At 46.5% G+C, this 17,846-nt stretch overlaps 1 protein-coding gene across 2 annotated transcripts in view; it reads left to right on the top strand.

Moving 5' to 3' along the window:
- The first annotated feature begins 301 nt into the window (after positions 1 to 301).
- Positions 302 to 17,846, top strand: part of pard6a (par-6 family cell polarity regulator alpha) — a 36,797-nt gene continuing 19,252 nt past the window's right edge. Inside the window, exons 1-2 of one of the 2 annotated variants that reach the window (XM_088613563.1) lie at positions 302 to 581; positions 6,078 to 6,300. In XM_088613563.1, the coding sequence (XP_088469689.1) occupies positions 519 to 581; positions 6,078 to 6,300 (286 nt within the window). In that variant the 5' untranslated portion in view covers positions 302 to 518. The remainder of the gene's footprint in view (positions 582 to 6,077; positions 6,301 to 17,846) is intronic. The other variant, XM_088613564.1, reaches the window with a different exon arrangement.

Below are 17,846 nucleotides of genomic sequence, written 5' to 3'. Positions count from 1 at the left end.
ATGTCCGTCACCCCATACTGCTAAAATTACATAAGTACACTCAGGATACAATAGCCCCCAGAACTAGTCACCTCTCTACAGAGCAGGTTAACAGATGATGTCATGTCATTATTAGTAGTTATATAGTTATACAGTATGAAGTACATGATGTCCGAATGAGTCAGTCAGTGGGTTTCGTGCGCGCTACTTCCTTGTGAGGCACCTGTTCCTGCCTCCCGGTTTCCACGGCGACGTCGACTGTAACATTCCCGGTGACGTCACGGCCAGCCCCACCCCCGCCTCCTAGCGGTGTGCGCGGGTGACGTCAGTGTTGTTGAAATAGAATCGCCCTGCCCCTTCTTTGCAAGGAGATCTTCTCATACGGTTCAATTTCCCACAACAAGAGCCGGACTGCGGTGTGGGTGCATGTGTTTCGCGAGCGAGCGATCGCGTTGTCTTTTATAATCCCGTCTCTGGAGGCCGTGTCAGTACGAGCGGTGCATGGTCCACAACACGGGAATACACGACACCAGCCCAAAATGTCAAGGCATCAGAAGACCCCTTCAAGAAATCCGGACAACGTCATCGAGGTCAAGAGCAAAGTAAGTTCTTCTCTTACAATACTATAAACTCCACCGGTTTGATAGAGGTAAATAGATAGCTAAGGAATACAGGAGCTACATGGTACATGCTACACGGTATACAGGATTTTCCTTTTTTTTCCCCTAAACCTTCACCTTGTACCGTGTCTCTGTGGGTTCAGTCCCTTCTAGAGTGACTTACGCATCTGTACAGAGGTAGCCAGGCGACGTGTTGTCAGCTGGCAGACTAGCGCTGCATCGCGCTGGTGGGCAGTGAACAGTCACACTCACATTTGCTACCGATCTCTAATTCATGTCTGCATGTGCCAGACAGCAAATCGGGTGTCTGGTAGGATTTTTTTTCCTGTGTATTGGCTGAAACGTGTCCCCATTTGGAGCAATAATAAGAAAAATACAGTCACACATCTTATGGTTAATTCGCTGTTGTTAACATTGCACTTTGCAGAAAGGGACGACAGTTTACAGGCTGAAATCCATCGTGGGTTTAATTAGGCCTCCAAAAACTAATTGTGCGTGAAATGCATTGAAGCTGATTTTAGATTGGCTCAGACACACAAGATAATTGAAGTGCGGCGAGGAGGTATTGGGAGAGAGCGATCGCCGTTTTAATGTCGTCGGGAAATGTCGCTACACCTTCGAGCAACTTGCCGTTTGTTTATCTCGGTCGTTATCGTTGGACTGTGAAAGCGGAGCGAGCCTGTGAAGGTTAAATAACAGGGATGAAGGAGACGAGCTTTTGCTTTGTAACACAGCTAGGGAATGAAAATACCGTGTATGTACAGTAGGTGTACCGCAGCACAGATATCAGATTCCCGCTGCAATACTGTAGTTATTCACAAAAACCCTGATTATGTAACAGTGTCACGAAGTAGCAATAATAACGATATATAAATGAACATTTTATTAGGACATCGACGTTCACTCCCCTGTAGATGTCTAGTATAAGGCAGAGAGAAATGGGGGTAGTGTGTACTTCTTTTAAAGCAGTTCCTGGGGATATTGGTGAGTCCCACGCAGGGGGCGACTCACTCAGATAGCGGCCCCGGGGCTGTTGGAAAACCCTTCCGATTATGTTGGGATCTATTCCGATTATGCTGCCGGACCAAAGGATGGACCAAAAAGCATTTAGCAACCTTATTAGCACGAATGTGACACAGTGAACCGAAGTCGCTCATGCATACTTGTAGTCCACAAATCACTCACACGTTTGTATAAGTACAAATAAACATTTTTTAGGACATCCCGACAAGGTGCATGAGAGCGCGATCCAAGTGCAACACCTAAAACTGCGGGACTGAGCCTGGTTGCTACTCTGTTTTGGCAACACGGGGTGCCAGTTTGCTTTTGAGGGCCGATGGCACCGCCGTTTACTGACAACAGCGGTGGTCAAGAGCACTTCGGGCACTACATTCACGAGAAAGCGGGGGAAGTAAAAAAAAAATCAACACAATACAGAAAAAGCAGAATCCGTGTAAGAACACGTTAATAGTACTGAAAAAGTGTCCCGTTTTCTTTTACATCCTTTATTCCCGGTCTAGAGACAGACATTGAGATCTGTGCTTCTTTGATTTCGCTGGCCGCCTGGGTGGGTTGTGATAAAATACTACTGTATCAGATTATTGTTCCTCTTATGAGTGTCGATCAAGGCATGGATGCGGTTCTGTACTTTATCGCGTCTCTCAATAGAACACTACCTTGGGGGAGGGGGGTCCTTAGTCACGTGGGAGGTGTTTTCTCCCCACTGGGGAACCGCTGTTCTGCTATGGATGATCCCACTGCCTCGCAGGCGCCTGTCTGTGTCCCAAAAAACATCACCAGGCCCCTTCATTTGCTGCTGTTGAAACAGAGCCGGTTCTCATTTACATTCTCCCCCCACCTCCCCCTTCCTCTCCTACATTCTCGTCAGGGGTCAATCTAGCGTGAAATTCATTAGATTTCCAGGACAGGTACCGTCACATCTGTGGGAAAATTAGATTTAGAAACGAGACCCGTCTGCTGCTGGTCTCAGCTGTGCTCCTTGTCGGAAGACGTCGGCACCTCCAAGCTCCGCGATGTTTTTGCAGCCTTGTGAACTAACGGAGAGGCGTTTGGCATTAGGATTTCTGATCCGTTCACCTGCCGTTTGTCACCTTTTCTTAGTTAGCCTTTTCTAAATAAGGTGACACGATTGCTGCAAGATCCCTCCTCCTCCTCCTGTGAGAAAGAAAGTCAGAGAGACTTTCCCAACAGATTATGACGCCCCCGAGCTCCTGAGAGGCGGTTCTTGAGTCAGCGATCTCTGTAGCAGGTCTCAGACTCTCTGTGGAGGCTCTCGGCTGCCCGGGGGAGTTCACGGAGTCTGTACCTGCAGGCGAGCCCAGCGCCCGGCCCGCACCGCCCGGCCCTGGACAGGCTCCAGCGCGGACAGTGAATGTTGTGCGAGAGCCAACAGCGCTCCCGGGAAGACATCCGCGCAGACCATCTCACGGTTCTAAAAAAAGCCCGACTTGTTCAATTTTTCATGAGTCGGTTTCTTCCTATCCAGCGCCCCCCCACCCCAGTTTATTTAAACACCCACCTTACTTGTCAGGGCGAAAAAAAAACCTAAACAAAACGAGGACCTTTCTCAGACAGGTCAGAGCTCAGAGTCTGGGCGAAGAACAGGTTGAGACGAGCTGTGACTTCATATCAGCTTTCCCTTACTCCAGTACCGAACAGCTGAGACCCGGCCATTGTCTTTACTGGGGGAAGTGTTTGTTTAAAAACCAGCTACAGCCCAGCTGAGCTGCTGTCTAGCCTCACGGATTATAGTCTGAATATGAGGAATAGTACACTGTATATTGAAAAATGGACTAAATACATTTCCCAAATTATTAGGAAACAACTTGTATGCAGTTAGTGAAACTAATATCTGATAATTATATTTTATTTCCGGCTTTAGCATGCTTGGACATAAATCCTACACCATTAATCATACAATTATTCAATCAGTTCATACCTAATTAATTGTGCTGCACTTCAGAAAGCTTTTCAAAGATGTATACTGCCGTGCAATAATGCAGAGTAGAGCACAAACGTGATTTAGAAAGCACAATCACTTTAGTTGGATCTTTTTTCTACCTTTTCATAAAAGTGCAATAGATGAAACACTGAATCAAAAACATAAGACACTTAGGACTTTTGTGCCAACAGGGGACTGGGGGATGCATGCAGAACAAATTAGCCAACCTTACATTTTCCAAAGGCTTCTGGAAAGGAAATAAGGCTTTTATTGTAGAGTTATCAGTTCTGTAAAGATTTTCTGCCCTCTTTCCAGCTGTTTCCTGATGGCTGTAGAATGTTTTACGTTTGAAAATAAACTTGAAAATGTTACAGGAAACATTTAAGACAAAAGTAGGATCAGAGTAACACGCTGTCAGCAGCAAGCATTTCAGTGCCTCATATATTGTAGGGTGTAGTGGTCCCAATCATGTTATGATTGTACTAACTACCATTAAAGCTTTACAGAGAGTTAAAGAACATCCAGAGATAACATTCAATTGCAATTGTAAATTAATAGAAATTCAAGTCCTGTATAATGGGCATGTGGTAAGCTCTTAGTTGCACTGTCATAATACCCAGATGTCTTGGGAAAAGCCAGAAACCTTTCTTGAAAATCCACTTATCCACCTGCAGATGAATGAAATCTGCAAGATAGCGGTTCAGGATAAAATCCTGACAATGGCTCAATACAGCAATTATTAGACCCACTGAGCCATGCAGGATCGTGGAGAATGAGAATGAATTTATTCTTTCCATCGGAAAGCCCAGATTTATTTAATTTGTCTTTTACATGTGTATGTAGTTGTCTTATCTATTGCTCTGACATGAAGTCATCTCTCCACCCCTGTAGGAATGTGAGTTCATGAGACGTCTGAAATTGAATCTCAAGTGCTCAGGATTTTGCACTGACTTGATGAGAGCTGATCAGAGAGAATGTGTTCCAGATGTGGGTGGCTCTGTACCTACACACAAGGTGTGCCTAAGCTTATGTATGATTGTGATGTGGGAGAGGTGCAACCTGTAACCCATGAGGGCTTTGTCATGACCCAGCTATTTATAGACGCACGCAACACACCATCAGTCAGGTTGATCCACCCCAGTATTCTTTTGTATTATATAGTTGAGAACTTCATCTAAGAAAACTTTGCACAGTCCAGAGTGTTCAAATGGGGTAAAATCCAGAACTGCCACATACAGTATGTTCAGAACGAACACAAACCAGATGGCACAAGTGAAAACAACATGAAGTGCAGTTTAAAACTAACAACAGGAGCTACTTCTTTACCCAAAGGGTGATGGGCATATGGAACAAGCTGCCCAGCCATGTTGTTGAATCCACGTCCCTGGTTTCCACCTAGAAAAGGACTGGATGAGATCCAGGTGTCACGAACAGTTCTTTCCGGGCCCTATGCAGACGACACGATCCGGATTTGTGAGGAAACACTGGGGGAGAAAGTCATGCAGGAGAGGGTGTGAAGACAGGGGGCGTGTCCAGGGGAAGTGAGTCCGGGGCAAACAATCCCTATAGAAAATCCAAACGGGTAATCAAGAACAGAGGCAAAAGTCCATGGCCAGGCGATCCATCCAGGGGAATTAGGAACAGGAACCGGGTCGGAACTGGCGGGGGGAATCAGGAACAGAAAGTTAAAATCATAACGGAGCCAGACGCTGCAGGACCCGGGCTCTCACGAAACGGGATTCAATGAGGAACCTCGAGTAACATCTACGTCTGGCTTCTAAGGTGGAACTAAAGAGGGGCTGGAATAAGGAACAGGTGTGGGGAATGAGGAAGAACAAGGACGGGCAGGAGCGTCCTTAAGAGGAGGAGTAGCAATCGTGACACCAGGGATCAATTAACTAATAACGACCGAATGACCTAGATGGGCCGTAAGGTTTCTTATGTTCTCAAATCAATAAAAGATGCTGCAGTTGCTTGAGACGTGAACTTGTGCACTGAGGATGACAGATGCCATCCAGGTAGCAGCCTGGATTGTAGGATACAGGGGTGCAGTCCAAACAGCGGAGTTTGGAGAACAACAGCAATGTGGCTTGAGATATTACAACTGCTACTCTTTTCGTAAGGCAGGAGTGGTAAAGAGAGAGAAGAATGTTAGTTCACACCTTAGATACATCTGAGCTTTTGCATTGCAAAAGAATGCCATTTTGCAGTGGAGTTAAAGCTATACACCATGCAGTCTCTCTGGAAATAGCTGCTCTTGTTTTGCACATTTTGTGGAAGAATGGAAAGTGTCGTTTCATAACTGTGCGCCGGCTCCACCACAATCCTTGTGGGCTCAATTTAGAAAACAAAAAGTGTGAGATGTGTGGCTTCTGCTTTTGCCTGTTCTTGGGGTGCAGCACTGCCAAACTCTGGGAAAAGCATTTCTCCGCTGTTTGCCTGCGGGCGAGGTACTGTAGGAGTGGAAAGACAGCTGAGGCCTGAGGTGACGTTTACCTGTCTGTCTGTGTGCGCAGTTTGAGGCGGAGTACCGGCGGTTCGCTCTGAAGCGCTCCAGCGCGGCTCGATTCCAGGAGTTCTACCAGCTGCTCCAGTCTGTGCACCAGATCCCCCGCGTCGACGTTCTGTTGGGATACACGGACATTCACGGGGACCTGCTACCGATCAACAATGATGACAACTTCCAGAAGGCCTTGTCCTCCGCAAACCCACTGCTCAGGATCATCATCCAGAAGAGAGGTAAGACGCCCCTGGTCTGGCGATGGGGTATGAGCCCTGATCCCACTTGCTGCGAGTTCCTTTTCTGGTCTTTCATACGGTTGCATAGTAGTGGTGGTGATGAGCGTCACAAAGTGGAGACTTCATTTGCAGGTATTTTGTCTGGGGAGAAACTGCTGTTTTCCATGTGTACACTACCAAGAAAGCAACAACAGGGAGTCTCGCTTCTGTTTTGTGGTCGACAGCACAATTAATTTGCAAGAAGTTACTGGAGTTGAAGGTCAGGGTTCACTGGGCTTTCTCCCTGGTTGGCTGAGCTGCACCGGAAGGCCAGTCTTTGAGGATCAGGTTGACTAATGCCTTGTGACGTTTGTTTGCTGGACAGGGCCAGTTTCATCCAGCATCTTTGGTATTGCACAGATGTGTCACTGTATAAGGGAGTTTCCTGGAAATGCCAGTTTCAGTGGCTCCTGTGTTGTGTTATAGCCCTGTAAACCCATGCTTCAGTGTGTTGTAATGGGCTGTAGTTAGAAGGCAGGAGTAGATTCCTGTGTTGGACGCTCTGTGCCCAGTGCAGGCATGGCCCCTCTGTTTCTTCTGTTCTCTGTCTGGCCACTCCATCAGGTAGCAGCTGGTGGCAGCCTGCCATATCTCAGGAATGTGTAGGGCGATAGCTGTGCTTGGGGAAGATGGAACATCTTCTTCATCTGGCCAGTGGCCAGCCTTCTCTGCTTCTCCCCCAGTCTCCTTTGTGTTGTTGTTTTTCTGGTTTTCTTCAAAGTTTCCAAGTTTTATCAAAACATTTGGAGAAACTCGGAATGCTGTGATCCAGGAATATTAAAACTTTGTCTTTCTTTTTGGCCTCCACTTTGAAAAACATTGTTCAGGTGGATTCATGTCTGGGAACACGGTAGATGAATGTTTTTTTCATGGTTTCAGTTTTTTTCTTCTCCTGTTTTTAGATCAAATGAACATTCTTATGTGTTTTACATGGCACGTGGGTTGTGTTTTTTTTTGTTTGTTTGTTTTATGAGTGTTCATTCTGCCCCAGAGCTGGCTTTCTATCTTCCTCCATGAACGTTCATGAGCGCAGGCAGAAGCGTGATACTGAAGCAGGTCTGTAAAAAAGAAGATAGGGTTCAGCACCGATGAGGGGAGCTGGCTGTGCTGTGACCGTGCGATCATCCAAGTGTGCGTGTCCTTCACACTTCAGGACAGGCTAACCCTAACCTTTAATGAGGCTGGCTGGCTCGCGACAGAATGATTCAAGGGCTCTGATGTAATTGAAGAGGAGGATGAGGGGAGGGGCAGGGAGGAGAGACTGGCCTGGAGGCTTAATTGATTTGGAGCAGCGCAGCGCCGTTTCTCCGGGGGGGGTGTCTGAGGAGGGGCTGTCTCTCGCTCAGCGTGGACCAGGGAATCACAGAGAATGGGTAATGAGGTTCTTTTTCCCTCGTGGTGGAGAGGGCTGCGCATTGTGCAGGGGTTCACAATGGGACAGCTGCCACCTCCTAATTGCTAATGCTACAAAAATTGGCTTTTCAATTTTTCAGTCATTTCCTGATATGACTATGATGTCATCATAATATAAGATGCCTATGTACGCTGAATACAAAAGACGCTGTGAAATTCACAATATGAGGTGAAAACCTCCCTAAATTCAACTTTAAAGTTGGATGTGTCACATTCCTAAAAATTTAGGAGGTTTTTGCTCCGTTCAGAGAGATGGCCGAGATTGTGCGTCTGAGAGGATGTTGGGAAATGTGACGACATCTCTGCCACCCTATCCTAGATAATGCCCCTACTGGAGGCAGATTCACACGGCTTCTTCTTTGGCCACTGTAGTATGATAATCTCTTGGCTAGGATGCTGAAAACTCAATAATGAAATGCAATACAGCCACCAGCATTGCTCCTATAAGTGTTATTAAGATAACATTCCTGTATTCCTGAAGGTGCTCTCCTGGGGCAGCTCATAGACTCATTACATGGATCTTAACCTCACTAACTGATGTACAGTGCGTACCAGTGGAAAGGTACAGATCCTGCAGGGCAACTATACAGCGTGACTAATGTTCCCACTGAATCTCTGTTTTAAAAAGAAAATCAGTGAGATTCTCACCGATCGGTCCCTCTTGCCAAACAAAATAAAGTCAAAAAAAGACCATGAGTATTTCTGCTTGTGTACGTGCGCTGATCACAGAGCCACTCCCCCAAAGGAAACAACGTATTGTGTCACAGTGCTTCAGAAACTGTGACTTCTGACACTGCCGACTCACGTCCTTTCCTGTGCTGTCTGCCGCTGTTTTGGGAAGCCCTGCTGATCAGGGTGGGTGATCCTGTTCCTGGAGGGCCCGTGTGTGTGCAGTTTTCATTACAGCTCGCCTCTCAACATCCAAAGGCAGCTCGTTATCAGATTAACTGGACCAATATAACAGTGTCTCCCAGCTCAGGCACTGCGGCTTTGAAAAGATCTGGAAGAAGGATTCCCGGTCCTGGTCCTGAAGGCCCGCACACACACCTACTGGGTTTTGTTCCAGCCAAGCATCTCCCTTAATTGACTCAATAACAGGAGTTACAGCTCTTAAACATGTTGGAAGTTGCCTTCTTTCCACTGCACTTCAACTGTAAAATGAAGTCCCAAACATCGTAAGAGAACACAAAACCACAGATTTTCCAATTCAGGAACTAGTTCGTTCAGTTAAGGCTTCAGGTAGGTAATTAAGCTAGACTGGAATGAAAATTAGCAGGTCTGTGAGACTGGGAGACCAGGATAGCCGATCGCGGCTCCAGATCTGAACCCGATGCTAGGCTCAGTGATTTGGTGAGACATGACGGTGGTGTCAAGGGTATAATTAAGGATGACAGGAAGTCGATACACTGTTGAGGTGGTGGAATGCTGTCCACTCAAATGGTGGGCACTAGGTGGAAGGCCAATATGTGACCTTATGTGAGCAGCATCCATCTCGCAATCTGTCTGACCTCGTTGTGACCCCCCCCAGCCCATGGATCATCCAGGCCATCGGCGTTAGCTTAACAAGTATGCACACAGGCCTGCTCAAAACAGACACTTTTCATTGCTAGTGACAATGACAAAAATGACCATATATGCCTGCTGCTTTGCTTTTGCTTCCATGAAGGTCGGAGATCGGATTTGGATTTGGCTAATCTGCAAAATAGCGTAGCACCTAATATCCGAATCGAACCCTTCCACAGGTTCCTGCGCTGCCCGGCGTCCTTGAACAGGGGTCAGGTGGTGTGGGAATGAGTGCAGGAGAAATGACGAGAGGGGCGCTGGGCTGTATCACTCCAGCTGAACTGGCTTGGCTGGCGCAGAGAGGCACAGCAAAGCACCAGGTGTTCAGTGCCACCTGACAATAGAGAAATTCCAAAGCCCCATTCCCTCTTCTTAAACCCCGCTTTCCCGAGAGGGAAGAACACCTCTCGTTATCGTCAGCTTCAAAGGAATGGTATTTTCTTGAAATAAAATAAGCAGATTAAGCTCCAGCCTTCATCTTATGGTGTAATGGCAGGGTGCACATTGCCTGGAGGATTTTGTTTTTAAATCGTTTAGTTAAAGAAAAAAAATAACATTTACTGCAAATTCTTATCTCTCACGCTTGCTTCCCTCTCCAGGCTCAGCGCAGAGTAGAAAGATTATAGCTCTGCTTTATCAGCTGTCCGGGAAAAAATTCATTAATGGCTGTAATGATTTTTTTTTTAGTTGAAATGGTATTTTCAGTGCCTGCTTGCAAGCTTAAAGATATGCTGCAGGTAACACAAGTGCCAAAAGCAGTTTTTTTTCCCCCCACAGTGTTGCGTTTTACACTGGGGATGCTGCCTATGTAGAGCCACAAGAAAAAGGGAATTATAGGATACGTTATTTTTATTTATTCTAGGTAGAAGTTAGGAATACAGGATCCTCAGTCAAGGGATCAGCTAGGGAGAATAACCCTCAGACATGACCCTCACAAGCTCTTTATTCTTGTGGACAGGTGGAGTTTTGCAGGTGCCAGTGGGCTTTTAACCTGACTCAACCTTTCATGAAACCCATGAGTCCCAGCAGGACTACAAACAAGAGTCATGTTGTAAATCCCAAAAGCGAGGATTTTCTCCCATTCCTTCTGCCTCAGTGTACACAGTATGTGGAGGAATGGAATGTGCCGAAATTGACTGTGGTCAGTAACATTTTGGTTCCCATGCTCTTTACAAAAACAACGCATTCCTATTTTGAAAGCCACTCTCTAAAAGTGCTGGTTTCATGCAGAAGCTTAGGATTTCTGTCTTGTGTATGCAGATATTTTCTGGGGAGTGAACATGTTTGTTTGGGAGCTACCAAGCAGGGCACACTTGTATTAGAAAGCAGCGAGCCTGTGTAATGACCCTAACGCTATTAGCACAGTAACCCCAGCCCCGCGGAGCTGGGCTAATGCACCCTTATGACGACTATTGGATTAAAGAGGCTGGAGATAATGGGCACAGCTACTTCCAGCCACTTGATCCACACCAAAGAGCAGCACAGCAGGAAGTGTGGAAGCGGGAGTCTTGGTTAAAGCAGTTGGTGATAGGAGCAGGCAGATCCCTTCACAAACCTGTTGACATGAGAGTCTGCGTGCTGCTGGGACGAAGATTTTAACAGTTAACGAGGGCGATCAGAAAGCAAAAAAAAAAACATCACAATGAAACAGGCTGGACTGAGCTGTTGCATGCACATCAGGATGTTGTTTTATTGTGAATTTCATCCGTGATTACTGGGTTCTAATAATACTAAAATCAAGACAGGAGTGCTTTAAAAGGCACATCTTTCGTATTTATCATTTGTTGAGGCGGATCTATGTATAAGGCCAACAGCACCTGAGTATCTTTGTGTAAGCTAAAAGCATCTCAGTTTTGCAACAACGGGTCAAAACAGCGATGTAGGTCCTTTCTGGCTCAAAACAGGGCCGACTGGTACTGATAGATGCCCGGGCCCCTATCTGGATATTTAGAGTGGGGTCCACAGCAGCTCAGGAGGCAGGCTGAAGAGCTATGTGATTAATGGAATGCCCCAGTCCTCTCACCTCACGCAGAACTGTCTGGGCATGTGTGCTATTCAGACGGGGCCGCTGGATTAATTGTTCCAGTGATGGCAGATCCTCTAGTTACTCTTTGGCCTCCTCGTTCTGGTTTTGCAGTTATTCCATCCAGTGTGTGGCCCAGTGCAAAATTCATCCTGCAACCTCCACGTACAGCCCTCTTAAAACGGTCAAGCCTGCTCTGTCTGCTGCTGCAGCTGCGCCTGAAAGACTGTCCTGCCCTTGGGGTTTACCAGAGCCACATCGGGGTGGGTTTTACTAATTGGGGAGGGTGGAGTTTGGTAGGTCAGAGCTCCTCGGGAGTAATCCAATTGAGCTGTGACAAGTGGAACATCCTGGCAGATGAATGGAGATAGCACATGACATCTAATCGGATATTAATAATTTTTTCGGGGGCAGCTTGACCAACACCCATCCACCCTTAAATGATTCACATTTAGAGGCCATCAGCGGACTTCTTGTAACTGGAGGCCCTAACGTTGACTCAGCAAGAGGCTTTCATTAGCGTTGGGACAGCACAGAGACAAGGAGGCTGCCCACACTGAGCTGTTGAGCGGGTGGGCGGGGGGGTACAGGCTGTCAGAGGGCCTGTCTGGACTCGGCCGCCCCCTCCCTGGGGGTGGCTGACTGTTGTTCGTGTAGTCGGGGAGGTAGAAACTCCTAGAGATGATGAAACGGAGATTTTGTTTTAGTGGTTCTTGTCTCGGGGGGGATAAGATTTTTGCTCCATTCTTTTAAGCTTTTTTTTTGCCAGCCGTCTGCAGCGCAGACACTCGCACCAGCTGTTAGTCCACGCTGTGGGCTACTTTCCAGCGTGCCAAGGGTTTGGTGGCCAGAAATCGACAATTGTGTTGTGTATTTAGTGTGATTTAAGCCCTCTATATTCAGCTAGGTCTGTGTTTTCTTGGGAAAGTGGCAGAACTGCGGTTTGTTCTGTGAGTAAAGAGGAGAGAGTAATATTTTGAACAGCAGCCTCTGAGCAGGGAGCTGCAGCAGCTTGACGTCTCCAGTATGCAGCGCTGTCCTCGTTTTAAGGTACAGTGGCTGAACAGCATTGACTGGGACTGTGAAGGCACTACGACAGACCGTAAACAGGGCCGCGCTGGCTTGCTGATGAACTGATGTGGCAGTTCACTGCTGACAAACACGGATACCCTCCCACGGCTCCCACCCTTCTCCGAAATGATTAATAATGCTCTCAAGCAGCGGACCGTGCGCCAGGGAGGCGGTCTGTGGCAGAGCTTTTTAATTTCGGCGGCCTCCCGGAGACGTCCCCGAGACGAGATGATGAAAGGTCGATCTTGTTCGAGCGGTTCACGGCCGGGGGTGGCGGGGGATGAGATGTTTACTCTGTTCTTTTTTTTAATCTAGAGTCAATCCTGAAACAGGCGCAAGGCAGGGTACACAGGGACACCAGTCCATCTCAGGGCAGGCACACTCACACCTAGGGCCAGATTTCCTATTAGCCAGTTAATCTACCAGTGAGTCTTTGGACTGCGAGAGGAAACCGGAGCACATGAACGGGGGGAGAACATACAGACTCCACACAGACAGCACCCAGGTCCGGAATTGAACCCAGGGCCCCAGCGCAGTGAGGCAGCAACGCTAACGACTGAGCCACTGTGCCGCCCCATGGTGTCCCAACAAGACACCTTGAGAGGACCTCGCATGGGGCAAGGGGGGCAGGCCACCCCACTGTGCGTGCCGAGTCTGAGTGGAGGAGAGCACGAACCGCACGCTGACCTTTCAGAGGGAACCCGCCGAGCCTGTAGGGACGCGGCCTGCTGCCGCGAGTCCTCAGCTGGCAGAGAGATTGATTTTTTATTAATTAATTTATGTTATCTGGCAGATTAAAACCAGTAGATTAGATCGCTCCACCTGGGGCTGACCCAGGACATCAGCCGAGCTGATGATTTATTGGGGAGAGAAATGTCGGGGGTGCAGGGCGGACCTTATTCCTTTTCTTTCTTACTGGTGCTTAGCCAGCAGCTTGGCTGCTACTTGGAAGTAGCTTTCGCCTGGCACAGGCGAAAAATTAGAGGTCACCTGCTTAGCGGCTAGCAGTTTATATTTAAAATAAGCATCACTGTGTTTGCAAGTCAATCATTGATTTGAAAGCCAAATAATGTCATAGAAGCTACTGCCTTTAACTGGGCTAATTTATTTGTGTCACATAAAAGACAAACCCTCAGGGTAACAGACTTGAGTGGGCCTGCTCAGAGGTGAAAGGAGGACAGACAGAGATCTGGACTATGAGGGCAGAGGAAACAGGTCAATGAGTTGCTGAGCAACAGCATCAGCATGCAAGAGGGAGTAAGGCAGGCTCTGCTACAGGTGCAGCTAGGCCCCGTCGCCAAGACAACCAGGAAAACAAAAGCCCCTCTATTTTCTGTTGATGCTGGGGGGGCAGAGATCCACCTGTGGACTGCTGATTGTTGAGAAAGCATCCCTCTTGTATTTATGCCAGAGATAATGTTTTGTCTCGCACAAGTCAGTAGATTAATCAAATAAAAAAACTCGCCAATCCATCCATGCATGAAGACTACTCATGTTTTTATTTTTATAGTGTTCCCCTGCGTTTAACAAGAGTTCACAGTGTACAGTCCTTTCCTGCACTGTTTTTATTAAACTACGGCCCCCTGAGCTATAACTGAGATGATCAAAGCCTGACATCACAGCACAATCAAAATAACTCTGTTATTGCTTCAGATAAACATAAACTGCAAAAATCTTTGATCCTTCACTGCAAGAGCAGTTTACATTCAAGTAATGTAATGGGGAAAAAGTATAAATTAAGAAAACTTCAGGAGAATTATTTTAATTATCGTGTTCCAGTCATTCTTAAGAATCCTCTCTGCCTTCAAATAAATATGTAACTGTCAGCCAAGACAAAATCCACAACTATGTACTGAAATCTGGAGACTCACTGGAGGGCGGTTCAAGTGTTGATGAAAAGTAAACACAGAGCAGTTTGGCAAAGATGGACAAAACACAGGGGAGGCCTGCGAATTTCAGGATAGGTTATATTAAGCATAATGAGATGGATACTAAGAGCTACAAACCACAGCATTTTTTAAAACAGCAGCACATTTTATTAGATATATTTCAGCAACCTGGCGATAATGTTTCTTAGATCAAGGTGTTGAAGGTTTATGTGGCGTACAGTAACTTGTCTGGCTGAGGAAATGGAGCCTGACCTGAAGGATTGAGCTGTGGAGCTGCTACAGGGGTGAATGAAGGTGGAGGGAGAGGGTAAGAAAAGAAGTGAAGGGGGTGTGCTCAGGAGACGAGGTATTTACACCCATTGGAAATGTGGAAGCGGGCTTCCTAAGATGAAAAGAATTTGACCTCCGGCCAAACTTATTTTTAAAAACCCCATATTGAGGGTTATGCATTGTCCAAACATCACTATGAGCAATATAGCTTTTTGGTAAAAATTGAAGGTAAAAGGTAAAGGTTGTTTCTCAGTGCACTGTAGCAACGCAAGATCGCTGTTAAATGTGGGGATTGCAAAATGGAAATGTAGAGGGCTTCCTAGTTCAAAGCAGATTCATTTGTCCATGCACACTGCAGCCAAGCAATTGATGGCTGTTCATGACATTTCAGAAAAACAGTATCGCCGCTGAAATAAAAAGGTCAGTTCATTTATTTGTGCTCAAATCCACAGTTCAGATGCATCATGTGGCAATAAATCAATAGACCTCTGGCTCTGAGGCAGAGATGCTGGGCTGTATTTTGTGGTCTTTGTGGAGTGTAAATTGCATGACCATGACAAACCAAGCACTTTATATACATCTTAGGCATAAGCATATCCTAATGTTGGGGCTGTAGTGGACTGTTTCTAGGCCAGTGGCAGGCTGTTTCTGCTGGAGCCAGAACCATACACGTAACACACAATCCACAGTGCACTCTGTGTTGTTCCTGGCCTCCTGTTCTTGGAAGAGAAGTGAGCTGAAAATTGTGTTTAATATCAGTGGGTTTCCATTGGCCCTCTCCTCATTTAAGGAGTGAATGCATGGACTGGAGCACTGAAAGGTGTTGTACTTTCATATATGACTGTGCACTAATGCAGATTCCTTTCATGTGAGTGAACAACAGAAATGAGGCAGGATACTTACAGGTATGCAGATTTCCTCTTGGTCATCCGTCAGGCTGAGCTCTTCCTGCGTCGCTGCTCAAAACAGTTCAGTTGGTGGTATGTTGGTGGTATGTTTAACATTTTAGAAACTCTTTCGCTGACACTTGTTGGGGACCCAGGGCTAGGTTTCTCTGAGAACCACTTGGGATTCCAGTCCAGACTGTGATTTTCTTTGGATGCTTTAAAAGCAAACCAGGAATTAGTGCAGAAAATGGGCTGCCACTCTTGGTTGTGAAAGGTGAGGATGATTTAGCAGGTGGTGGCGATGGAGCTGGGGGAAGGCTGGTCCTCTGGCCCAGAGTCGTCCTTCCTGGGCAGCGATGTAATCCGCCTGGCACAGCCTCTGCCCCAGCCCCGCTTTGTAGGTGCCAGTCTAGCAAGATTTGGACAGCTGGGGCTGCTGTTCAAGCCACTAGTTTGTTCGGTATAACAATGCAAGACAGAGAGACCCAAACCTAAAGAGAGTGACTGAAGCAAGGCAGCAGCCTGGGTACTACAGGCAGGAAACAAAACAGCAGCACCTTTTTTTAGAGGGGTGTTTCTGATTCAGAGGTGTGGAATTCATCTCGGCTTAGCAGAGAAGCATTAATGCATTGCAAGGCTTTATGCAAATGAGGGTTAATCTCTACAGACTGGTTTTCTATTAAATCGCGGTGACGTGTTTTCAGACAGCTAATGATTTAAGCAAAGCTGTTCTGGTCATTCAAATCAAGAAATAAAAGAAGGGCCTTCTGTTCTCTCGAAGCCCACAGTGTTGTGTAAACTGTGGCCAGGCTCAGTGAGAAGCCAGGGGGCGTGTCTTAGACGTGTTGCCTGATCAGTCTGTACGGTAATTCCAGATGAACACTGTGACCTATGACCCAATTTCGGCAGACCCCTCACTGTTTGTTCAGTGGTCTCAATTCTGCCTTTGCTTGGAGTAGCTCAATATGTTTAAACTTTCATAGATGGAGGTTACTACAACTCTTTCTGACTAAGGTATGCATAGGCCTCTCAGTGTAGTGAGAAGTGTGAATTTTTAGTGTTGTAAAAACCAAAAACAATGGGCCAGACGTTTGCACTTTTGCAAGAAACCTCCTACATTAACCTAATCGGAATCTGACAAAAATTCCAGTTTAGAGAATGTCTTTCCATTTTTGTGCTGCTCCAAGACCTTCAGACAAAGGATAGACAAATCTGTACCTTTTATGTCTCACTGAAACTACAAAACCAATAGCTCCACGACAGGCATGTCATCATAGCTGAGCTGAACATATGGTAGCCTTTGTCCCAGATGGCAGGAGCACACAGGAACAAGACTTTACCAGTCTACCCCAGAGACAGTGATAGCAACAGTGCTGTAGAGCACCTTACACTGTCTGGGGAGCATGACTTTCCTCTGCCCTGTATTGCACGTGTATTGGCACAGAACACTGAACACATGTCTAGCAAACATATAATTCAATAATGGAGAATCTGTGCAAGTCCTCATGAAGCTGGATTTTGTCTATAATATAAAATGCAATTTAGAATGGAAAATCTAAATGTCAAAAGACAATTAACACACAAAAAAACCATTTTGAATCCTTCCTCCTGCTCTTAAGAATGTAACAGTACCCTCAGAGAGTGAAAAGGAAGCAAGTATTGGATTATCTGACCCAGTAAGAACTGAATGAGGTCTATGAATAATGGAGAGCAGATCAGGCTTACTGCTTGCTTTCAGAGAGCGAGGCTACTGCGCTACTGAAACTGTGACACCTGTCCTACAGAAATGCCTTGTGATCCCCTCTCTGGTTACAGCATCAGGTAACCACTTCCCCTGGACAGTCACAAAGGTCACAGAGGACCAAGGAAAGATCCAAAGATCATTCATCTGGATGAGTACAGCACATTGGTTAATATGGCATGGTGGTGCTGCTGCCTCATGCCTCCTGGCACACACAAACACATGTGCATGTGTGCATGTGTACTATAGAGTTTGCACATCTTGCCTGTGTTTTCCTGGACATCCCTCCCACCACCCACAGACATGCTGGCTTGTTGTGATTGGCTGTTCTACGAAAAGCGGCTTTCTGATAGTGGATGGCTGTTAAAATCCTATTTATTAGGTCTTATGATGAGAAGGATTAATGTCTGAACGAGTCTAATGCACTGCGATTCTTATAGACTGATAGTGTGCATTAACTCTGCAGGACCCAAATGCCTCTTTCAGCATTATGCGTTTTGTTTATGAATTTTTTTCCAAAATGCATTTGTTCTGGAGCACAGGTGCTCAGAAAGCACCTGCACGTCACAAGATAAAAGGGAAGTGAGGGAGGTAGGGTCTTCGGCAGAAGCTTTTCTGATGGAACAGGACGTACTTTGTCACGGGAGGAA

The sequence above is a fragment of the Lepisosteus platostomus genome, chromosome 20, assembly GCF_059453375.1.
Source record: "Lepisosteus platostomus isolate fLepPlt1 chromosome 20, fLepPlt1.hap1, whole genome shotgun sequence".
Lineage (NCBI taxonomy): Eukaryota > Metazoa > Chordata > Actinopteri > Semionotiformes > Lepisosteidae > Lepisosteus > Lepisosteus platostomus.
The sequence above is the reverse complement of the archived record's forward strand: the minus strand, read 5'-3'. Positions and strand labels throughout refer to the sequence as shown.